Raw genomic sequence first — 23,359 nt, forward strand, 5'->3', positions numbered from 1 at the left:
AAACTACCATAGAATCTATTTTTCTCATGAAGGGTTAAATAAATACTACATGGGAGTGGGTAGCTATAGGTAATCAAGATTTTTTTTTACATGAGGTAAATATACAGGACTTGGAGAAATTAATGGATGTAAGATTAGAAGAAATTATGACATGGCACATTTTAATTAATAGGTGGAATGTAAATAAAAGTGGATTGATTGCATACAGCAGATAATAATTCTTCCCCATTATAATCAGCAGCCATTCTATTCCTTCTTGAACTAACTGAATTCTATACATTCCTAGTGCTAACTCTATGTTCTTTAGAGGGGCCAGCCCCTCTCTGGCCCTAGGGAGTGAATTGTAGTTGGAATGAGTGGGCATGAGATGCAGTTTCAGATAATTAGTGAGGGTAGGGGGCATACCAGAAGGCTCTAGGAAAGGTTTCCTTGAGTTTTGTAACATTTTCCAAAGAGACTTTTAAATAGTTCCTCTTTTGCAACTTATCAGTGACATGTCAGTGTGTGGCATATAAAATTTTATCACCTCCCTAGGGCTGTGAGGGAGACTAAGCTGAGAAGAACATGCTGAGGGTTACAGACTGTAAAAATTGCAGCTACTTGGGTCTTTAAAGAAAGTATTAAGTCACTGTATTAATTTTTATTATTGCCCTGTTTCAGATTTCTGATAATGTAAGATCATGCTAAACCTTGTCAGTTAAGCTTTTTGGAGTCATTTCCAAGTTATTTGTAATCACAGATTTTATAACAATGTCATAGCAGAAAATATTATCCTATAGATAATAAGATGTTCTGCTGGGGAAGTCAAAGTCGATTTTCGTCAAGGAAACTGACATTAAGAAAAGCCATGTAACTGAATTCCTTGAGGAGAGTTTAGATGTGAAAGGCTTGGCAGTATGGACTGATAGTGATGTCCTGTGCTGTGCTTAGTCACTCAGTCATGTCCGACTCTTAAAGACCCCATGGACCATAGCCTGCCAGGCTCCTCTGTCCATGGGAATTTTCCAGGCAAGAATACTGGAGTGAGTTGCCATGCCTTCCTCCAGGCGACCTTCCCATCCAAGAGATCAAATCCAGGTCTCCTGCATTGCAGGCAGGTTCTTTACCATCTGAGCCATGAGGGAAGCCAAATAGTGATGTCCTAAATAGTTGATGCTTTTGAACTGTGGTGTTGGAGAAGACTCTTGAGAGTCCCTTAGACTGCAAGGAGATCCAACCAGTCAATTCTGAAGGAGATCAGCCCTGGAGTTTCTTTGGAAGGAATGATGCTAAAGCTGAAAGTCCAGTACTTTGGCCACCTCATGCGAAGAGTTGACTCATTGGAAAAGACTCTGATGCTGGGAGGGATTGGGGGCAGGAGAAGAAGGGTATGACAGAGGATGAGATGGCTGGATGGCATCACTGACTCGATTGACATGAGTCTGAGTGAACTCTGGGAGTTGGTGATGGACAGGGAGGCCTGGTGTGCTGCCATTCATGGGGTCGCAAAGAGTTGGACACAACTGAACGACTGGACTGAACTGAACTGAACTAAATAGTGGGGAAAAACCTGATGAATAAAGTTTTAGAGTGATTATTGTATCAGTTACTTGTAAAATAGATTGGAATATAAGGATCTAGATATTTAGGAAGACGTGAGTATATATACTTTGAGTCTCTGTGACATGCAGCTGAAACAATTTCCATTAATAAGATACCAGAGGTTTTGTTGTTGTTGTTGCTATTGTTGTTTGTTTGTTTTAAAGTAGAAATTCTGTTGAGATGGCTTAGGTAAAATTTGATGCAGGGGAATATAGACTAAAATAGTTACTAGCTTTATGGCCATTCATTTTTTAAAAAGTTAAGATATGCTTCACGTACTATGTAATTCCCTAATGTACAGTATACAGTTCAGTTTGGTTTAATATATTCACAGGATGAACCACCATCATCAAAACCTTATTTTAGAGCATTTTCATCACCCTGCCTCATGAAAATCCCATTCCTGTTACCAGTTATTCCCAAGTCCTTCTCTGCTGTCACTGCCCTTCCTACCTTAGCCACAGAAAAATACTACTCTGTCAGTTTAGTTCAGTCACTCAGTCATGTCCAATTCTGCAACCCCATGGACTGCAGCATGCCAGGATTTCCTGTCCATGACCAACTCCCAGAGCTTGCTCAAACTCAAGTCCATTGAGTTGGTGATGCCATCCAACCATCTCATCCTCTGTCATCCCCTTCTCCTCCTACCTTCAATCCTTCCCAGCATCAGGTTCTTTTCCAATGAGTCAGTTCTTCCCATCAGGTGGCCAAAGTATTGGAACTTCAGTATCAGTCTTTCCAGTGAATATTCAGAACTGATTTCATTTAGGATTAACTAGTTTGATCTCCTTGCAGTCCATGGGACTTGCAAGAGTCTTCTCCAACACCACAGTTCAAAAACATCAGTTCTTTGACTCTTATCTTTCTTCATGGTCCAACTCTCACATCCATACATGGCTACTAGAAAAACCATAGCTTTCACTAGGTGGACCTTTATAGGCAAAGTATTGTCTCTGCTTTTTAATATGCTGTCTAGGTTGGTCACAGCTTTTCTTCCAAGGAGAAAGCATCTTTTAATTTCATGGCTGCAGTAACCATCTGCAGTGATTTTGAAGTACAGAAAATAAAGTCTGTCACTGTTTCCATTGTTTCCCCATCTATTTGCCATTGGGCAATGGGAATTGATGCCATGATTTTAGTTTTTTGAATGTTGACTTTTAAGCCAACTTTTTCACTCTCCTCTTTCACTTTTATCAAGAGGCTCTTTAGTTCCTCTTTGCTTTCTGCCATAAGGGTGGTGTTATCTGCATATCTAAGGTTATTGATATTTCTCTTGGCAATCTTGATTCCAGCTTATACTTCATCCAGCTTGTCATTTTGCATGATGTACTCTGCATATAATTTGAATAAGCAGGGTGACAATATATAGCCTTGACGTACTCCTTTTCCTATTTGGAACCAGTCCCTTGTTCCATGTCTGGTTCTAACTATTGTTTCTTGACCTGCATACAGATTTCTCAGGAGGCAGATAAAGTGGTCTGGTACTCCCATCTCTCTTAAGAATTTTCCACAGTTTGTTGTCATCTACACAGTCAAAGATTTTAGCATAGTCAATGAAGCAGAAGTAGAAGTTTTTCTGGAATTCTCTTGCTTTTTCTATGATTCAACAGCTGTTGGCAATTTGATCTCTGGTTCCTCTGCCTTTTCTAAATCCAGCTTGAACATTGAAAGTTCTCAGTTCACATACTGTTGAAGCCTAGCTTGGAGAATTTTGAGCATTGCTTTGCTAGCATGTGAGATGAGTGCAGTTGTGCAGTAGTTTAAACATTCTTTGGCACTGCCTTTAAAGATTTGCCCATTCTACACTTTCACATAAAGGTAATCACATAATACACGGTCTTCTGTGACTGACTTCTTTCACTTAGCATAAGTGTTCTCGAAGTTCAGTCATGTAGCTTCATTCCTCTATTGTTGATGGACAATTCATTAGTTGATGGACATTTTGCCTGTTTCCACTTTTTGTTTTTTATGAATAATTTTTCTATCTATAGTCATGCACAAGTTTGTGTGGACATATGTTTGTAGTTCTTTTGAATGCATGCCTAGGAGTGAAATTGTTGGGTCATCATGGTAAAGAATGCACCTGCAATGCAGGAGACCCGGTTTGATTCCTTGGTCAGGAAGATCTGTTGGAGAAGGGATAGGCTACCTAATCCAGTATTGTTTAGCTACCCTTGTGGCTCAGCTGGTAAAGAATCTGCCTGCCTGGGTTGGGAAGATCCCCTAGAGAAGGGAAAGGCTACACACTCCAGTATTCTGGCCTGGAGAATTCCATGGACTGTATAGCCCATGCAGTTGCAAGAGTTGGCCATCACTGAGTGACTTTCACTGGTAACTCTATGCTTCAAATGTGAGGAACTAAATATATTATTTTAAAAGTGGCTGTACCATTTTGCATCTGCACCAGCAAAGTGTAAGAGTTCCAATATTCCATTTCCTCACCAACACTTGCTATATTCATTTCAATTGTAGAGATCCTGGTGAATGTTAAATGATATTCAGTTCAGTTCATTCGCTCAGTCATGTCCAACTCTTTGCGACCCCATGAATCGCAGCACGCCAGGCCTCCCTGTCCATCACCAACTCCCAGAGTTCACTCAGACTCATGTCCATCGAATCAGTGATGCCATCCAGCCATCTCATCCTCTGTCGTTCCCTTCTCCTCCTGCCCCCAATCCCTCCCAGCATCAGGGTCTTTTCCAATGAGTCAACTCTTCGCATGAGGTGGCCAAAGTACTGGAGTTTCAGCTTTAGCATCATTTCTTCCAAAGAAACCCCAGGGCTGGTCTCCTTCAGAATGGACTGGTTGGATCTCCTTACAGTCCAAGGGACTCTCAAGAGTCTTCTCCAACACCACAGTTCAAAAGCATCAATTCTTTGGCGCTCAGCCTTCTTCACAGTCCAACTCTCACATCCATACGTGACCATATTACATCATCACTAATGATGTTGAGTATCTTCTTGTTCTTATTGGCCATTTGTACATCTTTTTTGGGAAATTTTCTATTAAAATCATTTATCAAGTTTTAATTTTCATGAATTTTCTGTGGTTTGTCATTTTACTTTCTTGTTGATGTAGTTTGAAGCAGAAATGATCTTAATTTTGATGAAGTCCTATTTATGAATTTTTTGTTTTGATGCTGTTCTTTCAGTGTGGTATCCAAGCAACTATGCTTAATCCAATGTTGTGAAGATTTTCCTCCTTTCTCCTAGAAGTTTTATTGTTTCATTCTTTATTTAAGACTATGATCCAGTGTTTTTGATATGTGATGTAAGGAAAGAGTCCAAATTCATTCTTTTGCATGTAGACATCTAGTTTCCCAGCATTGTTTGTTGAAAAAATACTTCTTTGTAATGTAACTACTTTGGAATTCTTCCCATCAAGTGTTGATTCTCTTTCCTACACCTTAAATCATGGCTCGCCTTTTGACATAATTTTTGTTAGAGAGGTGTCCACTAGTTTTCTTACTCTGCCATTCCAGACTCTGGCCCTTCGATTTCGAAACAATTTTTTAAAGAAAAAAGAAAAATGAAATTGGATTTGTGAAAATGCTTATAATGTAAGATAATTATGCATTAATATGGCTTCCCTGGTAGCTCAGCAGTAAAGAATCTGCCTGCAACAGAGGAGACCGCCTCCAGAGGAACAGACACGGGTTCAATCCCTGGGTCAGGAAGATCCCCTGGAGAAGGAAATGACAACCCACTCCAGTATACTTGCCTGGGAAATCCCATGGACATAGGAACCTGGTGGGCTACAGTCCATGGGGTCACAGAGTTGGACACGACTAAGCATATACTAACACTAACTTTAATGCATTAATATGTAAAAAAAAATTGTGTATTTAAGAATACTGTAGAGAAGAAAAGATGAGACCTTTTGAAGAGAATATGATTAAATTTATTCCTCTTGGAATTAAATTTTAAAAAATAGGATTTTTTTAAAATGTTGGTCTATCATTTGGAAGTACAAAAAATGCTTCTTAGTTTTCCTAAATATTTCTTGGTTTGTTATTTTTAAAAAATAGCATGAATTAATATGAGTATTAACATGTCACCATTAATTTTTCAATGCTATGAATAGACACTATTAAGTATTATTCAAAACATTTAGAGTTTTGAGCCAGTCTTGCCAAAAAGGCAATTGTATATCATCTGGCAGTTGCTGAAAACTAAGTTGCAAACTTTGCCAGCTGAAACATGTGATTATGGGTTAAACTGTGAAAGCTGCATAAGCAAGCAGCAAAAAATCTCTTTATATATTAAGTTTTGATGATGGAAAGAATATAATTCTGCACAGTATAAACAACTAGTATCTTGATCTCAAAATGTGACACATTACACTAATCTTCAACTTTGGTCAAATTTTACAGTCTTGCAATAGGAGGAATGAAAATACTGGTTTATGGATTTTCACATGTCGTTGTGTTTAACTTGTTGAAGTGAGTTATTTACTTTTTATTTTCTTATCAATGTCTATGCCAAATATGTTGTATGTGACTCTCAGTGAGTCCTTTGAATTATCTTTTATGGCTCCTTTGATTTTTTTTTTTTTTTTTGGTATCAGTAGTAAAAAAACTGTTTCTTTTTGACAGCTAGTGTGTATTTCACTTATCATATTGGAAGAGCAATCATTGTCAAGTATCTATCATCAGTGACAAAATGTACATTAAGTATATGTTATGGAATAAATGTGGAGAAGGATGGCAACCCACTCCAGTATTCTTGCCTAGAGAATCCAGTGGACAGAGGAGCCTGGTGGGGTGCTGTCCATAGGGTTGCACAGAGTTGGACACGACTGAAGCAACTTAGCATGTGTGGAATAAATGTCCAGCCAGATACACAGCTGATTATATAACTTTAAATAGTGTTTGAGACATAAATTTTGGGTTTTAACCCATAAGTGAAATATTTACTACTGAATGTCTAGGAAAGGTATTAATCAGAAGTTAGTTTTGTGTTCAAAACCAGAGGGGCATCCTCAAAATAGAGCACTGAGATCTGAATCCTACAGTGAGTTGCCAAAGCCAACGTTAAGGGCATATTTTTCCATGAGATTGGCCTCAGTTCACACACAGTTTCAGGGGTTCTTGGTGCCACCTTTATTTCTCACCAGCTGGTTACAAATTTTGGAGTTCACATACACACACATACACACACAATTGATTTTATGTCTTTGGAGAATACTGAGTAATATAAATACTATGTATATATGTGACTAATATAAATATGGTGTTTTGGCCTCTATAGAGTCTCAAATTTAGGGATGCTTGACTGAGCGATTTCACTTTCACTTTTCACTTTCGTGCATTGGAGAAGGAAATGGCAACCCACTCCAATGTTCTTGCCTGGAGAATCCCAGGGACGGGGGAGCCTGGTGGGCTGCCATCTATGGGGTCGCACAGAGTCGGACACGACTGAAGCGACTTAGCAGCAGCAGCAGCAGCAATCTATCTTTGATAGGTAATTTTGAAACTTTTTTAGTGTAAATAAAACAAAATGTCTTTTAAACTGATGCATCTTCTTTGTAGGATAGATGGTTTTTGAGTTTGTGATTGTAAACAAAGGAAAATCTCAATCTGCAAAGAGTCAATAACTAGATTTACTCTACTTTTATTTCCTCTACAGTTTTCCAACTGTTTTTTCCTCTACAGTTTTCCAACTAGTTTTTGCTGTTTTCCAGAGATAAGATTCTTTAGAGAAGGATTTTTTGTTTGTTTGTTTATTATTATTTTTATTATTTCTGGGAAGGGTTGTGCATAGCTACTAAAACTATTTGCTTTCATTGTAAAGGTATAAAGGAAATACAATTATATGTTTTTAAAGGAGTTCTCAGGTCTTAAATTAAAAAAACTATTTTAGAGTTGCTATAATAGGAGATACAGAGTATTGGAAAAAATGGTAACCTTTTCTCAATATAGTCAGTGTTGCTCTCAAGATGTGGGGAAATTGAATTAACAGATGTGACAGCTGACAACTGTATATTTCTTGGATTATTGAAGTAATAACATGTCAAGTTACTCATTCCTGAAGTGAGGAGATCAATTAAATTTTTCCTGGCTTCCTGCTCTCTTTGTTGAAAGTTTTCTGCCCTGTAGAATTTTTGTAACTCCCTGGAGGATTCAGCCACTTTTTAATTGAAGGAAATGAAAGGATTTTTCTTTTCCAATAAAATCATGCACATTCCAGAGGTTTAACATGATTTATTGAATGAATGAATGATTTAGTTTAGAGATTAAATACTGGACCAAATTTGAGAACCAAATATCTGAGTAGATGAGATTGTGAAACTTTCCTTCATGGTATCAAACTGTCTTAATTGATCATTAAACTATTCTACCCACTACCTCCTTCTGTAATGGAACTTTTATGATGAAAAAGATGTGGCATTGCCCCAGCCCTGCAGTATCTGAATGGGCAGCAACTGTGTTTAAAAGCAGAGAGAAACCTGTCACCCATCAGTGCTCCCTTCAGTTCGTGATTATTACTTGAGATTAGCCCTTTAATTAGGTAATAAGTCATATACTTACTAAAGCAATGCCTAAAATGAATGAAGACATGCTAGCTATTAATTTTTACTGCTGTATTCTTTCTTCTAAGTTGTCAATGTCTGGGAGATTTGAACAAACAATAACAGAAATGGCTTTGCATTGACCAATTAATGGTACCTCAGTGTTTCTCTCTAGATGATCATCTTTACATGACTCATTTCCTTTGAGGAAAAAGCTTGTTTCCAGATGTCCTCTCATTATCCTCCTCTGTCTTTTCCTCACTTAAAGGACATCTGCTGTGACATTTTGTCCTTTCTGACTCTGAGTTGAGTGGCCAATGTTAATTGGTTTCCATTAAGTGGTGGCTAGTCTCATCTAGCTCTTGGGAACATTTTACCAGGACTCATTGTTGAAGTTCATGGCCACCAATGTACTTCCAGTCAGGAAGTCCTTGCACACTGCAACCTCTTTGCCCTGAACTCAATCCTCAATGGGTAATGGCTTGCCCATTCATTCAATAATTTTGTGTGTTCTCCTTAAGCAAATAAAGGGAGAACATTTAGATAATCTTCACACTGTATCCAGGATGTAGGGAAAAAGCTGTTCACCTCCCTGTGATAATGCATGTGTAGATGCTAAGTCTCTTCAGTCATGTCCAACTCTTTGCAACCCAATGAACATAGCCCACCAGGCTCTTCTATCCATGGAATTATCCAGGCAAGGACACTGGAGTGGGTTGCCACTCCGTTCTCCAGGGGTTTTTCCCAACCCAGGGATCACACCAGCATCTCTCATATCTCCTGCATTGGCAGGTGGGTTCTTTACCACTAGCACTGCCTGGACTGAGGCATGTATCTTGTGCACCTTGGGAAGTAATCTCAAAATAAATACTGAGCTACCTTTGGAATCCTAATCCTTACCCTTGTTATCCTTAGGGAAGTAGGCTATAGCCCAAAGTATCTTCTTATCTGCTCATTTCTATAATCCACACCTTGGGGTTCCTTGGTGGCTCAGATGGTAAAGAATCTGACTGTAATGCAGGAGACCTGGGTTCTTGCCTGGAGAATTCCATGGACAGAGGAGCCTGGTGGGCTATGGTCCATGTGGCAGCAAAGAGTTGGACATGACTAAGTGACTTTTATTTTCATGAGCCACACCTTAGGCTTTAACCTTAAGGCAGATAGATGGCACAGAAGCCTAGAAAGTACTGTGACAACTAAATTCTTCAATTGTCTTTTATATCTCATTTTCCCAAACTCCTTAAAGTCATGATGTAGGCCTCTTATTCTTTGCAGGAACTTCTTCTGTATCTTCTTTCTTTCCACTGACACAAAGTTTCTTAAATTTTCCTTAATGCATTATAGGACAGAAAGAAAATATTGGAATACTACTAATAAGGGCACACCTATAGGGAAGGAAGTATTTTAAAAATAGTTTTTACATGATGTTCTTGCTTGTCTAGGGAAATCCCCTGTTGCTGGAGAACATTTATTGTCATCCAGATATGCCCCTACTTCTGAGAAGGAAGAAATGGGTAGATTTCTTTATCTCAGTTCCCAATCTCTAGTTTTCAAGATGTGTCTGTGTTAAACCTGGATTCTAAGCGAAATGATTGCCTCTTAGAAGTAGGGGCACTAATCAATCTCCAGGGAAATTGACTTCTAAGTACTAGGTCAAAAAATACTTTGCCCCACAGAGGCATGTAAAATATTCATTGGAGAAAAAGAAGTCTCAGGTTCTAGCAGTAAGCCATATGAAGAGTTGTCACTGCTTAAAGATACAAGTAACAGAGTCTGGCAGCCCAACTCTAATCTTGAAGTCTGCATTGGCTACACATTAGAATCACCTAGGGAGGTTAAAAAAAAAAAAAAAAGCAAGCACAACACAGGACACATCCAGACCACCTGAATCATAATGTCAGGTGGGATGTGTTTTGTAAAAAAGTTCACCAAGTTGTTCTTTGTATATGAGTCTTAAGAGCTGTTGAAGCCATTGTCTAGTCTCTGGTCCTAGCTCCTGGGGACCTGGTTGTAAGTGGGATTTGTTTTGCAGGAGTCATAGAATCTATTTTCTGGTTTGACTGGAATTTTCCAACCTACCTAAATTTTTGCATTTTTGGCTTTGTGTCCTCTTTCTGACCTGCTGTGGAACTTTCTTTTGTCATACAAAGTACGAGTACAGACAGATGGAGCCCCAATTATTTAATGGATGGAGTTTTTGTAGTTGGAATTGCATTCAGGATTTCCAAATTTAGAGCATCCAAAGGGAGCTTGCCAATGAATGTTCCTCCCTATCTCTTTCTGTCTCTTATTCCGTATTGCCTATTTTCTCTTTGATTCTACACACTTGATGTCACAGGGTTACATCTCAGGCCTCAAGATGCTTAGCTTGCTTATTTTAATCCAAAATGGGAACACATACTGTGAGATTTTAAAGAATCCCAGAGAATCTCTTACATGTATTTCATTTCCTATAACTCATTCAGTACCTCAGGTTGCTGGGAAAGGTGGGAGATGGGAAAAAGGAGACGGCTCTTAAAACCTGTTTAAATAATACTACCTGTTGTTAGTCTCAGCCTTCGGGGGGCAAATGCTATGTCTTGGAGATTTTCTCACCTCTTCCTTTTCTTTTTTTTCCTCCTGATAGGAGACTTACTTGGCTGCAAGGAGATGGAACTGGGCTTTTGGAGGACAGATTCCTTTTTTTTTTTTTTCTGGTTTCTGGTGTCCGCTGTTTCATCCCCTGTATTGCTGTCCAACAAGATGATCCTGCTTTTATCTGACATTTCACAGGTTTCTGTGACTGAGATCTATAGTCACACTGTTGGCATCCTGCTATAAAGATATCTCTAATTATATACTTCTTCTCAATCTCATGACTTCAGTGACCCACTGGAATCTTTCAACACTTCTCTGTCCATTCACTGGGGCACATGCACCCTTGGACATCCTGAGCACTGTATGTAGACTGTGGGGAGTCATGAGGTTTATCTTAGTCTCATTCATCTCTGGAGAAGGCGATGGCACCCCGCTCCAGTACTCTTGCCTGGAAAATCCCATGGACAGAGGAGCCTGGTAGGCTGCAGTCCATGGGGTTGTGAAGAGTCGGACACAACTGAGCGATTTCACTTTCACTTTTTACTTTTCATGCATTGGAGAAGGAAATGGCGACCCACTCCAGTGTTCTTGCCTGGAGAATCCCGGGGACGGGGGAGCCTGGTGCACTGCCATCTATGGGGTTGCACAGAGTCGGACACGACTGAAGCGACTTAGCAGCAGCAGCAGCAGGGTTCATCTCCACACCTTCCTCCATCTAGTGCCATTATACCTCATATTGGATTTAAGGGTAAGTTCAGTGTTGGTCTTCCCCCAGAAGTTAAGTTCTCACATAGGTTACACCTTGGGAATTATGTCACTTGCTCTGGGATTCTCAGTTTCCCACATACTGTTAATGCCTGACATTAAAGTTTAGCCCCACAAAGTCAGTAAGAGTAACTCTGCTGACCTGTTTTCTCACATCTGTCACCTCCTTTCCCATTATACCCTCAGACCAGAATGAATGGGATTTCTACTTTTTTATATTTAGAGGCCTCCCTGTTATTTCATACCCTCCTCTTCTCAAGAACATTGAGTCCTGTGACTCAGCATTAAATGTAGTTGAGTTGGAGGATAAGATAAACTCATCTGATGATAAGAGAACACATTCCAAAAAGTATTTTTATCTGTCAAATGCACATTCTTGAAAATCATGCTTCTCTTTGAGCTTTGCTGGCAAAGATACCTGCAGCTAGCAGGGATGTTCTTCATGATTTCCTAAACTTCCCACCCCCTGGGCTTTTTAGCCCTGACTCTACTACCAAAGGCATTTACTACAAATATTTTAGCATATATAATTAATTTAGCAAATATACTGAGTGTGTGCTATATATCAAGCACTATTCTTAGAAGATAATTAAATAGTGATCAAGACTAAGTTGGTCAAAGAAACCGGGAGGCATTCTACTTGAGTTAATAACACAAAGGAAGTGACTGACAGTTGAAGAGATGCTTGAAGAATACAAAGAAGGCTCCTATCCTTGAGAAACTTGAAGCCTAGATGGCCAGGGAGACATTTTATGTATTTAATATGGGAATGGTCCAAAGAGGTTTTATGGAAGCTTAAAAGAAAACATGGCTAATTCTGCCTGGGACAGTTTAAAAGCAATGATTTCTTGGAAACTCTTGAATACTAAACTTATTTTTGCCTTAAGTAAGGCAAGTCTAGTTAGCATAACATGATTGGTTTTGCTGACAACCATTTACTCAAGTTGATCTGTTTTTTGGCTGCCCTTAAATTGGCAGACCTGAACTCATTATCATTCAGACCTGAAATACCACATATTTCTCACTCTTGCTCTCAGCTTTTTAAAGTTATTTTTCTGTGAATTGGAAGGCAAGGACAACTTAATGTGAAGGATACAGTTCACTGAAAATTTAGTTGATATTATATATAAGCTTAATACAATTACCATTAAGAGGGTTACACTATTTAATTTTAAATTCACTTAAGAATGTTATAAGTGAGAAAAGTCTGGACCAGGCAAAAAGATGAGACAAACAGTGCTGATTCTTACCAGTATCAGTATTCCTTCTCTTTTGGGGGCATACAAACCGTATTTCTAAATTTGTCTTTCAATCACATACAGTAGTCTGACTGACTTCTGACTGTGGTCACACAGGAAAGAGGTGGTAAAGCTAAGATGTGAACTCAAGTATCCTGGCTTCTAAGTGGCACTAGCAGTAAAGAACCTGCCTGCCAATGTAAGAGACGTAAGGACGAAGGTTCGATCCCTGACTCAGGAAGGATCCCCTGGAGGAGGAAACAGCAACCCACTCCAGTATTCTTGCCTGGAGGATCCCACGGGCAGAGGAGCTTGGTGGGCTACAGTCCATAGCATCACAAAGAGTCGGACACGACCAAAGTGACTTAGCAGGCAAACACATTCTGGCTTCTGTTCCGTTGCCTTTAATAAGCTAATTGTAATTCTAGGCCTTAACCAAGTATAGTGTGATTAAGGCACTGAAGATAGTTGAGTGTGCCCAGGTGGCAGAAGATAAGAGAGAAGATATTAGAAGATGAAGTTGGAATTGTGTAGAGCCATATAGACCATAAAAACTTGGGATTTTATTATAAGAGCAATAAGAAATTAGTGATAAAAATCTCATTTGTGATTTTAACATAACATTGTGCCATGTAGCAAATGAATTATATGAGACTAAGAGAACTATTTCAGTGGCCCATGTAAGCAATAATAGCTTACAAAAGCAGTATGGTAAAAATGGAGAGAAATGAATTGGATTGATTTATATGTTGAAGATAGAGCCAATAAGGCTTTCTGTTGGATTGGGAAGAAGCTGAGGAGGAAAAAGACAGAATCAAGGGTAATAATTAAAATTTTTAGCTTTAAGCATGAAGGGATAGATAGTGGTGCATTTACTAAAATAGTGAAAATTGGGAGAAGAATAGGTTAGGGTTAAAATCAATAGTGTTTTTTTTTTTTCTTTGAACAAAGAAGCCTAGGATAAATATCCAGTTAGAAATCTATACATCTGGAGTATTTTAAAGAGTCTGAGCCTAGAGGTGTACATTTGGGTGTAGTTAGCACTGAGAAGGCAATGGCACCCCACTCCAGTACTTTTGCCTGGAAAATCCCATGGATGGAGGAGCCTGGCAGACTGCAGTCCATGGGGTCGCTAAGAGTCGGACACGACTGAGCAACTTCGATTTCACTTTTCACTTTCATGCATTGGAGAAGGAAATGGCAACCCACTCCAGTGTTCTTGCCTGGAGAATCCCAGGGACGGGGGAGCCTGGTGGCTGCCGTCTATGGCGTCACACAGAGTTGGACACAACTGAAGTGACTTAGCATAACATAGCATAGCATAGCACTGAGAAGGCAATGGCACCTCACTCTAGTACTCTTGCCTGGAAAATCCCATGGAGCCTGGTAGGCTGCAGTCCACGGGGTCTCGAAGAGCCGGACATAACTAGGCGACTTGACTTTCACTTTTCACTTTCATGCATTGGAGAAGGAAATGGCAACCCACTCCAGTGTTCTTGCCTGGAGAATCCCAGGGACGGCGGAGCCTGGTGGGCTGCCATCTATGGGGTCGCACAGAGTCAGACACGACTGAAGCGACTTAGCAGCAGCAGCAGCAACACTGAGAAGGAAGTTTTAGTCATTGGGCTAAATAAGGTTAGCTACAAAGATATATGGCAAAACCAATACAATATTGTAAAGTTAAAAAAATAATAAAATAAAATAAAATAAAATTTAAACAAACAAACAAAAAGTATCCCAACTTGGTTTGAGCAGAAATATTTGAGCAGAAATAGTGTGACTTGCAAAGAAGGCTGGTAAAGTGGGGTCAGACAAGAAAGAGAAAAAGTAGGAGAGAGTATAAGTGAACATGAACATTTCAAGGAGGAAATGCTCCTGAAATGTCAATTAAGATGAAGACATAGATGTTACCCTTGGACCTGGTATCAAAGAAGACATTTTGATAAAGTCATTTATCTGTGTTTTAAACAGATTTACTGAAGTAAAATTGAGATACAGTAAATAAACTTCTCATATTTAAAATGTAATCTACTACTTGAAAAATTTTGATGTTAAGCATACATCCATGAGGGCTTCCCAGGTGGCACTAGTGGTAAAGAACCTGCCTGCCACTGCAGGAGATGTAAGAGATGCAGGTTTGATCCCTGGGTCGGGAAGATGCCCTGGAGGAGGGCAGGGCAACCCACTCCAGTATTCTTGACTGGAGTATCCCCATGGACAGAGGAACCTGGCAGGCTACAGTCCATAGGGTTCCCTGGAGTGAGACACAACTGAAGCAACTTAGCAGGCGTATGTCCATGGAGCTATCTCTGTGACCAAGATAATTAACGTATTTGTGCTCCTGAGTTTTGTTCCCCTGAATAGTTCTTCCCCTCTCTTCCTCCCTAGGAGGAATTTGTCACATCCTTGAATTTGTCCTCATCCTTTTGTCCTCGGCTAAGCAAATGCAGAGTTCCAAAGAATAGCAAGAAGAGATAAGAAAGCCTTCTTCAGCGATCAATGCAAAGAAATAGAGGAAAACAACAGAGTGGGAAAGACTAGGGATCTCTTCAAGAAAATCAGAGATACCAAAGGAACATTTCATGCAAAGATAAGCTCGATAAAGGACAGAAATCATATGGACCTAACAGAAGCAGAAGATATTAAGAAGAGATGGCAAGAATACACAGAAGAACTGTACAAAAAATATCTTCTCGACCCAGATAATCACGATGGTGTGATCACTGACCTAGCGCCAGACATCCTGGAATGTGAAGTCAAGTGGGCCTTAGAAAGCATCACTATGAACAAAGCTAGTGGAGGTGATAGAATTCCAGTGGAGCTATTTCATATCCTGAAAGATGATGCTGTGAAAGTGCTGCACTCAATATGCCAGCAAATTTGGAAAATTCAGCAGTGGCCATAGGACTGGAAAAGGCCAGTTTTCATTCCAATCCCAAAGAAAGGCAATGCCAAAGAATGCTCAAACTACTGCACAATTGCACTCATTTCACACTCTAGTAAAGTAATGCTCAAAATTCTCCAAGCCAGGCTTCAGCAATTTGTGAACCGTGAACTTCCTGATGTTCAAGCTGGTTTTAGAAAAGGCAGAGGAACCAGGGATCAAATTGCCAACATCTGCTGGATCATGGAAAAAGCAAGAGAGTTCCAGAAAAACATCTATTTCTGCTTTACTGACTATGCCAAAGCCTTTGACTGTGTGGATCACAATCAACTGTGGAAAATTCTGAAAGAGATGGGAATACCAGACCACCTAACCTGCCTCTTGAGAAATTTGTATTCAGGTCAGGAAGCAACAGTTAGAACTGGATATGGAACAACAGACTGGTTCCAAATAGGAAAGGAGTATGTCAAGGCTGTATATTGTCACCCTGTTTATTTAACTAATATGCAGAGTACATCATGAGAAACGCTGGACTGGAAGAAACAAGCTGGAATCAAGATTGCCGGGAGAAATATCAATAACCTCAGATATGCAGATGACACCACCCTTCTGGCAGAAAGTGAAGAGGAACTCAAAGGCCTCTTGATGAAAGTGAAAGTGGAGAGTGAAAAAGTTGGCTTAAAGCTCAACATTCAGAAAACGAAGATCATGGCATCTGGTCCCATCACTTCATGGGAAATAGATGGGGAAACAGTGGAAACAGTGTCAGACTTTATTTTTCTGGGCTCCAAAATCACTACAGATGGTGACGGCAACCATGAAGTTAAAAGATGCTTACTCCTTGGATGGAAAGTTATGACCAACCTAGACAGCATATTCAAAAGCAGAGGCATTACTTTGCCAACAAAGGTCCGTCTAGTCAAGGCTATGGTTTTTCCAGTGGTCATGTATGGATATGAGAGTTGGACTGTGAAGAAGGCTGAGCACCGAAGAATTGATGCTTTTGAACTGTGGTGTTGGAGAAGACTCTTGAGAGTCCCTTGGACTGCAAGGAGATCCAACCAGTCCATTCTAGAGATCAGCCCTGGGATTTCTTTGGAAGGAATGATGCTAAAGCTGAAACTCCAGTACTTTGGCCACCTCATGCGAAATGCTGACTCATTGGAAAAGACTCTGATGCTGGAAGGGATTGGGGGCAGGAGGAGAAAGGGATGACAGAGGATGAGATGGCTGGATGGCATCACTGACTCGATGGACGTGAGTCTGAGTGAACTCCGGGAGTTGGTGATGGATAGGGAGGCCTGGCGTGCCGTGATTCATGGGGTCGCAAAGAGTTGGACACGACTGAGCGACTGATCTGATCTGAAGCACTTACTGGTATTGTCACTATGTACTAGTTTTATTTCTTAGAATTTTATATAAATGGAGTCATACAGTGTGAATTACTTTTTTTCTGACTTCTCTTGACACAATTTGAGATTCATCTCTGCTTTTGTGTGTTATCATCTTCTTTTATTGCAGAATAGTAACCCACTGTATGAATGTTCTACAATGGTTTATCCATTTATTTTGGAAGGACAGATAGGTTGTTTTCAGTTTGGGCTGCTTAAATTAAGGCTTCTATGACAAAAATTAAAATTAAAATCTATGGGTGGGTCATGTGATGTGGTAAATTGTTTGAAAACCTGACACACTCTTTTCTTTTCATGGCCTGTGGTATTGGTGTCATATTCAAGAAACTTCTGTATAACCCAAAGTCATCCTCTAGAAGTTTCACAGTTTTAAGTTTGACATTTAGTTCTATGGCCCATGTTTTGAGTTAACTTTTGAATATGATGTGGAATATGAATTAAAGTCACTTTTTTTGCATATGGACATTAAATTGTTGTAGCAATACTTGTTGAAAATACTGTCAGTTCACCACTGAGTGTCCTTTGGTCGTTTTCAAAAATTAGTTGTCCATTTATGTCTGGATCTTTTGGGAACTCTCTGTTGTGTTATATGGAAACAGGCATCTTTTTTAATTCCAGTATTATACTATCATAGTTATTGTAGCTATAAGTCTTTAAGTCAGGTAGCATTTGTTCCTAAGCTTTGTTTTTTTCTCAAATTATTTTGGCTATTCTAGGTCCTTAATATTTCCTTATAAATTTTAAAACCAGTTCATTAATTTCTGCACAAGTGTCTGCTGTGATTTTGTTTGGGCTTATGTTGAATCTACAGATAAATTTGGGGAGAATTGACATTCTCAAAGGATGTCTCTATATTTATTTAGAGCTGCCTTTCTGTCAGTAATCTTTATAATTTTCAATATACAGTTCTTTCCCATATTTTACTAAATTTATTCTAAGTATCTCAAAGTTTTGAATCTTTTATAAATTGGATTTTATTGCACTTCACTTTCCAATTGCTTGCAGCCAGTTTCTAGAACTACAGTTGTTTTTCTTTGTATTAATCTTGTGACTTGTCATGTTAATACTGAAATCACTTACTTATTCTAGTAGTGTTGTTGCAGTTCTTTAGGATTTTCTGTGTAGATAATCATGTCATCTGAGAATAATGGACATTTTCTTTTTTCTCTAATCTGATGCTTTAAAATTTTTTACCTTTCTTGATTGCTCTGACCTGTATCTCTAGTACAGTGTCTTAATAGAAGTGATGAAGGCAGACATCTTTATTTCTTTTCTACTCTTCAGAAGTAAACATTTGGGCTTGACTGCTAAATATTATGTTGAAAGTGAAAGTCATTCAGTTGTGTCTGACTCTTTGTGACCCCGTGGACCATACAGTCCATGGGATTCTCCAGGCCAGAATACTGAAATGAATAGTCTTTCCCTTCTTCAGGGGATCTTTACAACCCAGGGATCGAACCCAGGTCTCCTGTTTTGCAGGTGGATTCTTTATTAGCTGAGCCACAAGGGAAGCCTAAGAGTATTGGTGTGGTAGCCTATCCTTTCTTTAGAGGATCTTCCAGACCCAGGAATCAAAGCAGAGTCTCCTGCATTGTAGACAGATTCTTTGCCAACTGAGCTATAGCTGTAGGTTTTTTGTAGATGATAGGTATCCATTTAAGGAAATTTCCTCTGTTCATAGTTTTGCTGTGAATTTTTATCAGGAACAGATGTTGGATTTTGACAGATGCTTTTCTTTCATCTAACCAAATATGACACGGTTAGGAAAAATTACCTAAGCTTGGTTAACTGTCAAGCCCACCAGCTGGTCCACAAAATTCCTGAGGTGACCCAGGCCAAGTAGCTAGCTGGGCAGGGACACAACCTCACCTACCAGTAAAGTGACTGCCGTGGCCACCCTGACTACCAGCCTTACTCACCAATGGGCTGAAACCAGTCTAGGATCCTGGGCCTGGCAGTCAGAGATACCTGGACCTATTTCTCTCAGTGAGTAACCATAGCCCCAGGACCTGGACTAACCCACCAGTCGGCAGGGATTGGTCCTGGGACCCCACCAGGACCCCATGTCCATAGATTCCAGAACCCATATCTGCTCACTAGTAGGCTGGCACTAGCCTCAGGCCTCTTGGGCCATTCAGCCAGCTGTCAGAACCTGGCCCCATCCACCAGCAGGCTGCTATCAGCTCTGGGACCCTGAATGCCACAGCTAGATGCTCCAGGACCCAGTTTCACTCATCACTAGATCAGAACTAGCCATGGGGACCTTGTTGCCCCAGGTCTCTTCATCTAGTTACCTTGTGACCCAAGCCCATCTACCAATGGTCAAGCAACAGGACTGGGAAAACCTGGGCTAGTTGTGCCCAGACGAGCCCCATTCACTAGCAACTGGCAGCCTCTGCACTAGGAGGGCCTGGTAAATAACCTGACCAGGGCCAGCCACACATATCAGGGCTCCCACAGAAGTTAGCCTGACACAGTGGAAGGAACCACACATTCCCCAGAGAGAGCATCACTAGAACATGTGGCTTTGGTGACCAGAGAAGTATGCTGCTGGGCTCCTAGGACAACCCCTACATAAAGACACTTCTCTAAGACCAGGAAACATAAACCACATACTTAGAAAAAACAGCAGAGAATTAGGCAAAATGAGGCAATGGAAGAATATGTTCCAAATGAAGGAATATGATAAAACCCCAGAGACAAAACTAACTGAAGTGGAGATGTGCAACCTAATTGATAGATAGTACAAAGCAATGATCACAAAAATGTTCAAAGAACTTGAGAGAAGAATGAATGAACTTGTATTCATTTTTAGACAATTGTAAAAATAGTTATAAAATAAGAACCAAACAAAGCTGAAGAATACATTACTTAAATAAAAATACACTAGAAAAAATCAAGAGTAGATTAGATAATATAGAGGAACAGATCAGTGAATTTAGAAGATACTGTAGTGGAAATCACCCAAGCTTAACAGAAAAAAGAGAAAAACATAAAAAAGAAATTAGTTTAAGAAACATCTGGGACAACATCAAGCATACAATTTCATATTATAGAGATCTTGGAAGAGAGAGATAAAGGTGAAAAAAACATATTTGAAGACATTCTTTCTGAAAACTTCCCTAACTTGGGAAAGAAAACAGACATACAAGTCCAGAAAGCGCAAACAGTCCCAAAGAAGATAAACCTAAAGAGGACAGCATCAACACATTTAAAAATAAAGAGAAAATAAAAGCAGCAAGGTAGCTGTGTAGAAGGGAGCTCCCATAAGAATGTCAGTTCACTTTTAAGAAACAACTCTGCAGTCCACAATGGAAAAAGGCATGATAAATTTAAAGTGAAGAAAGGAAAGGCTCTACAACAAAGAATACTGCACCAGCCAAGGCTGTCATTCAGATATGAAGGAGAGGTCAAGAGTTTTGCGGACAAACAGAAGTTGAAAGAGGTCAGCACCACCAATCCAGCTTTACAAGAAATGTTAAAGGGGCTTCTCTAAGCAGAAAAGAAAAGGCCACAACTAGACTTAGGAAAATTATGAAAGAAAAAAAAAAATCTCATTGTTAAAGACATATGCATAGTCAAGCTAGTAGATCAACTAGTTATACAGCTTGTAGGAAGATAAAAGTAGCAGAATCACCTATATCTACAATCCATAGTTAAGGTGGAGACAAAACAAAGAGATGTAAAATATGATGTCAGAAACACTAAATGTGAGTGAGGGATTTTATTATATATATAATTAAATATATCTTTATAATATATAATTAAATAAGTATATATCTATTAAATTTATATATTATATATAACATATTTATACATATTACTATATATAAACCTCATGTAAATGGAATAAATGCTCCAATCAAAAGACAAAGACTGGCTTGATACCAAAATAAGACCCAGCTTTCCGTCCCTGATGCCACCGAGGTCGCATGAGCGAGGCTGCTCTGCCACCGCTAAGATGCGTTACGTTGCCTCATACTTGTTGGCCACCCTTGGGGGCAATTCCTCCCCCAGCGCCAAGGACATCAAAAAGATCCTGGACAGCGTGGGCATCGAGGCAGACGATGACTGGCTCAACAAGGTCATCAGTGAGCTCAACGGAAAGAACATCGAAGACGTCATTGCTCAGGGTATCGGCAAGCTGGCCAGTGTGCCTGCTGGCGGGGCTGTGGTCATCTCCACTGCCCCAGGATCGGCAGCACCCGCTGCGGGTTCTGCTCCAGCCGCAGCAGAGGAGAAGAAGGAGGAGAAGAAGGAAGAGTTGGAGGAGTCAGATGACGACATGGGCTTCAGCTTGTTTGAGTAGAGTCCCGCTCCCCTGCAAATAAAACCCTTTTTATGTTAAAAAAAAAAAATAAAAACGTTAACAAATTGAAAAATAAAAACCATATTATTATCTCAATAGATGCAGAGAAAGCCTTTGACAAAATTCAACATCCATTTATGATAAAAACTCTCCAGAAAGCAGGAATAGAAGGAACATACCTCAACATAATAAAAGCTATATATGACAAACCCACAGCAAACATTATCCTCAATGGTGAAAAATTGAAAGCATTTCCTCTAAAGTCAGGAACAAGACAAGGGTGCCCACTTTCACCATTACTATTCAACATAGTTTTGGAAGTTTTGGCCACAGCAATCAGAGCAGAAAAAGAAATAAAAGGAATCCAAATTGGAAAAGAAGAAGTAAAACTCTCACTAGTTGCAGATGACATAATCCTCTACATAGAAAACCCTAAAGACTCCACCAGAAAATTACTAGAACTAATCAATGATTATAGTAAAGTTGCAGGATATAAAATCAACACACAGAAATCCCTTGCATTCCTATACACTAATAATGAGAAAACAGAAAGAGAAATTAAGTAAACAATTCCATTCACCATTGCAACCGAAAGAATAAAATACTTAGGAATATATCTACCTAAAGAAACTAAAGACCTATATATAGAAAACTATAAAACACTGGTGAAAGAAATCAAAGAGACACTAATAGATGGAGAAATATACCATGTTCATGGATTGGAAGAATCAATATAGTGAAAATGAGTATACTACCCAAAGCAATTTATAGATTCAATGCAATCTCTATCAAGCTACCAACGGTATTCTTCACAGAGCTAGAACAAACAGTTTCACAATTTGTATGGAAATACAAAAAACCTCGACTAGCCAAAGCTATCTTGAGAAAGAAGAATGGAAGTGGAGGAATCAACCTACCTGACTTCAGGCTCTACTACAGAGCCACATTTATCAAGACAGTATGGTACTGGCACAAAGACAGAAATATAGATCAATGGAACAAAATAGAAAGCCCAGAGATAAATCCACGCACATATGGACACCTTATGTTTGACAAAGGAGGCAAGAATATACAATGGATTAAAGACAATCTCTTTAACAAGTGGTGCTGGGAAATCTGGTCAACCACTTGTAAAAGAATGAAACTAGAACACTTTCTAACACCATACACAAAAATAAACTCAAACTGGATTAAAGATCTCAACGTAAGACCAGAAACTATAAAACTCCTAGAGGAGAACATAGGCAAAACACTCTCTGACATACATCACAGCAGGATCCTCTATGACCCACCTCCCAGAATATTGGAAATAAAAGCAAAAATAAACAAATGGGACCTAATTAACCTTAAAAGCTTCTGCACATCAAAGGAAACTATTAGCAAGGTGAAAAGGCAGCCTTCAGAATGGGAGAAAATAATAGCAAATGAAGCAACCAACAAACAACTAATCTCAAAAATATACAAGCAACTCCTACAGCTCAACTCCAGAAAAATAAATGACCCAATCAAAAAATGGGCCAAAGAACTAAATAGACATTTCTCCAAAGAAGACATACAGATGGCTAACAAACACATGAAAAGATGCTCACCATCACTCATTATCAGAGAAATGCAAATCAAAACCACTATGAGGTACCATTTCACTCCAGTCAGAATGGCTGCGATCCAAAAGTCTACAAACAATAAATGCTGGAGAGGGTGTGGAGAAAAGGGAACCCTCTTACACTGTTGGTGGGAATGCAAACTAGTACAGCCACTATGGAGAACAGTGTGGAGATTCCTTAAAAAACTGGAAATAGAACTGCCTTATGATCCAGCAATCCCACTGCTGGGCATATACACTGAGGAAACCAGAAGGGAAAGAGACACGTGTAGCCCAATGTTCATCGCAGCACTGTTTATAATAGCCAGGACATGGAAGCAACCTAGATGTCCATCAGCAGATGAATGGATAAGAAAGCAGTGGTACATATACACAATGGAGTATTACTCAGCCATTAAAAAGAATACATTTGAATCAGTTCTAATGAGGTGGATGAAACTGGAGCCTATTATACACAGTGAAGTAAGCCAGAAAGAAAA

The 23,359-nt window shown here is 39.5% G+C and overlaps 1 protein-coding gene and 1 long non-coding RNA gene across 2 annotated transcripts in view; both read left to right on the forward strand.

The window, feature by feature from the left end:
• LOC139184122 (uncharacterized) overlaps positions 1 to 23,359 on the forward strand; it is a 98,112-nt gene that overhangs the window by 31,402 nt on the left and 43,351 nt on the right. The window lies entirely within an intron of this gene.
• LOC109561867 (large ribosomal subunit protein P2) lies at positions 20,894 to 21,332 on the forward strand. The gene has a single exon (XM_019964658.2). The coding sequence runs from the start codon at positions 20,930 to 20,932 to the stop codon at positions 21,275 to 21,277; it is 348 nt and encodes a 115-aa protein (XP_019820217.2). The 5' UTR covers positions 20,894 to 20,929; the 3' UTR covers positions 21,278 to 21,332.

This window comes from Bos indicus, chromosome 7 (genome assembly GCF_029378745.1).
Source record: "Bos indicus isolate NIAB-ARS_2022 breed Sahiwal x Tharparkar chromosome 7, NIAB-ARS_B.indTharparkar_mat_pri_1.0, whole genome shotgun sequence".
NCBI classification, from domain to species: Eukaryota; Metazoa; Chordata; class Mammalia; order Artiodactyla; family Bovidae; genus Bos; species Bos indicus.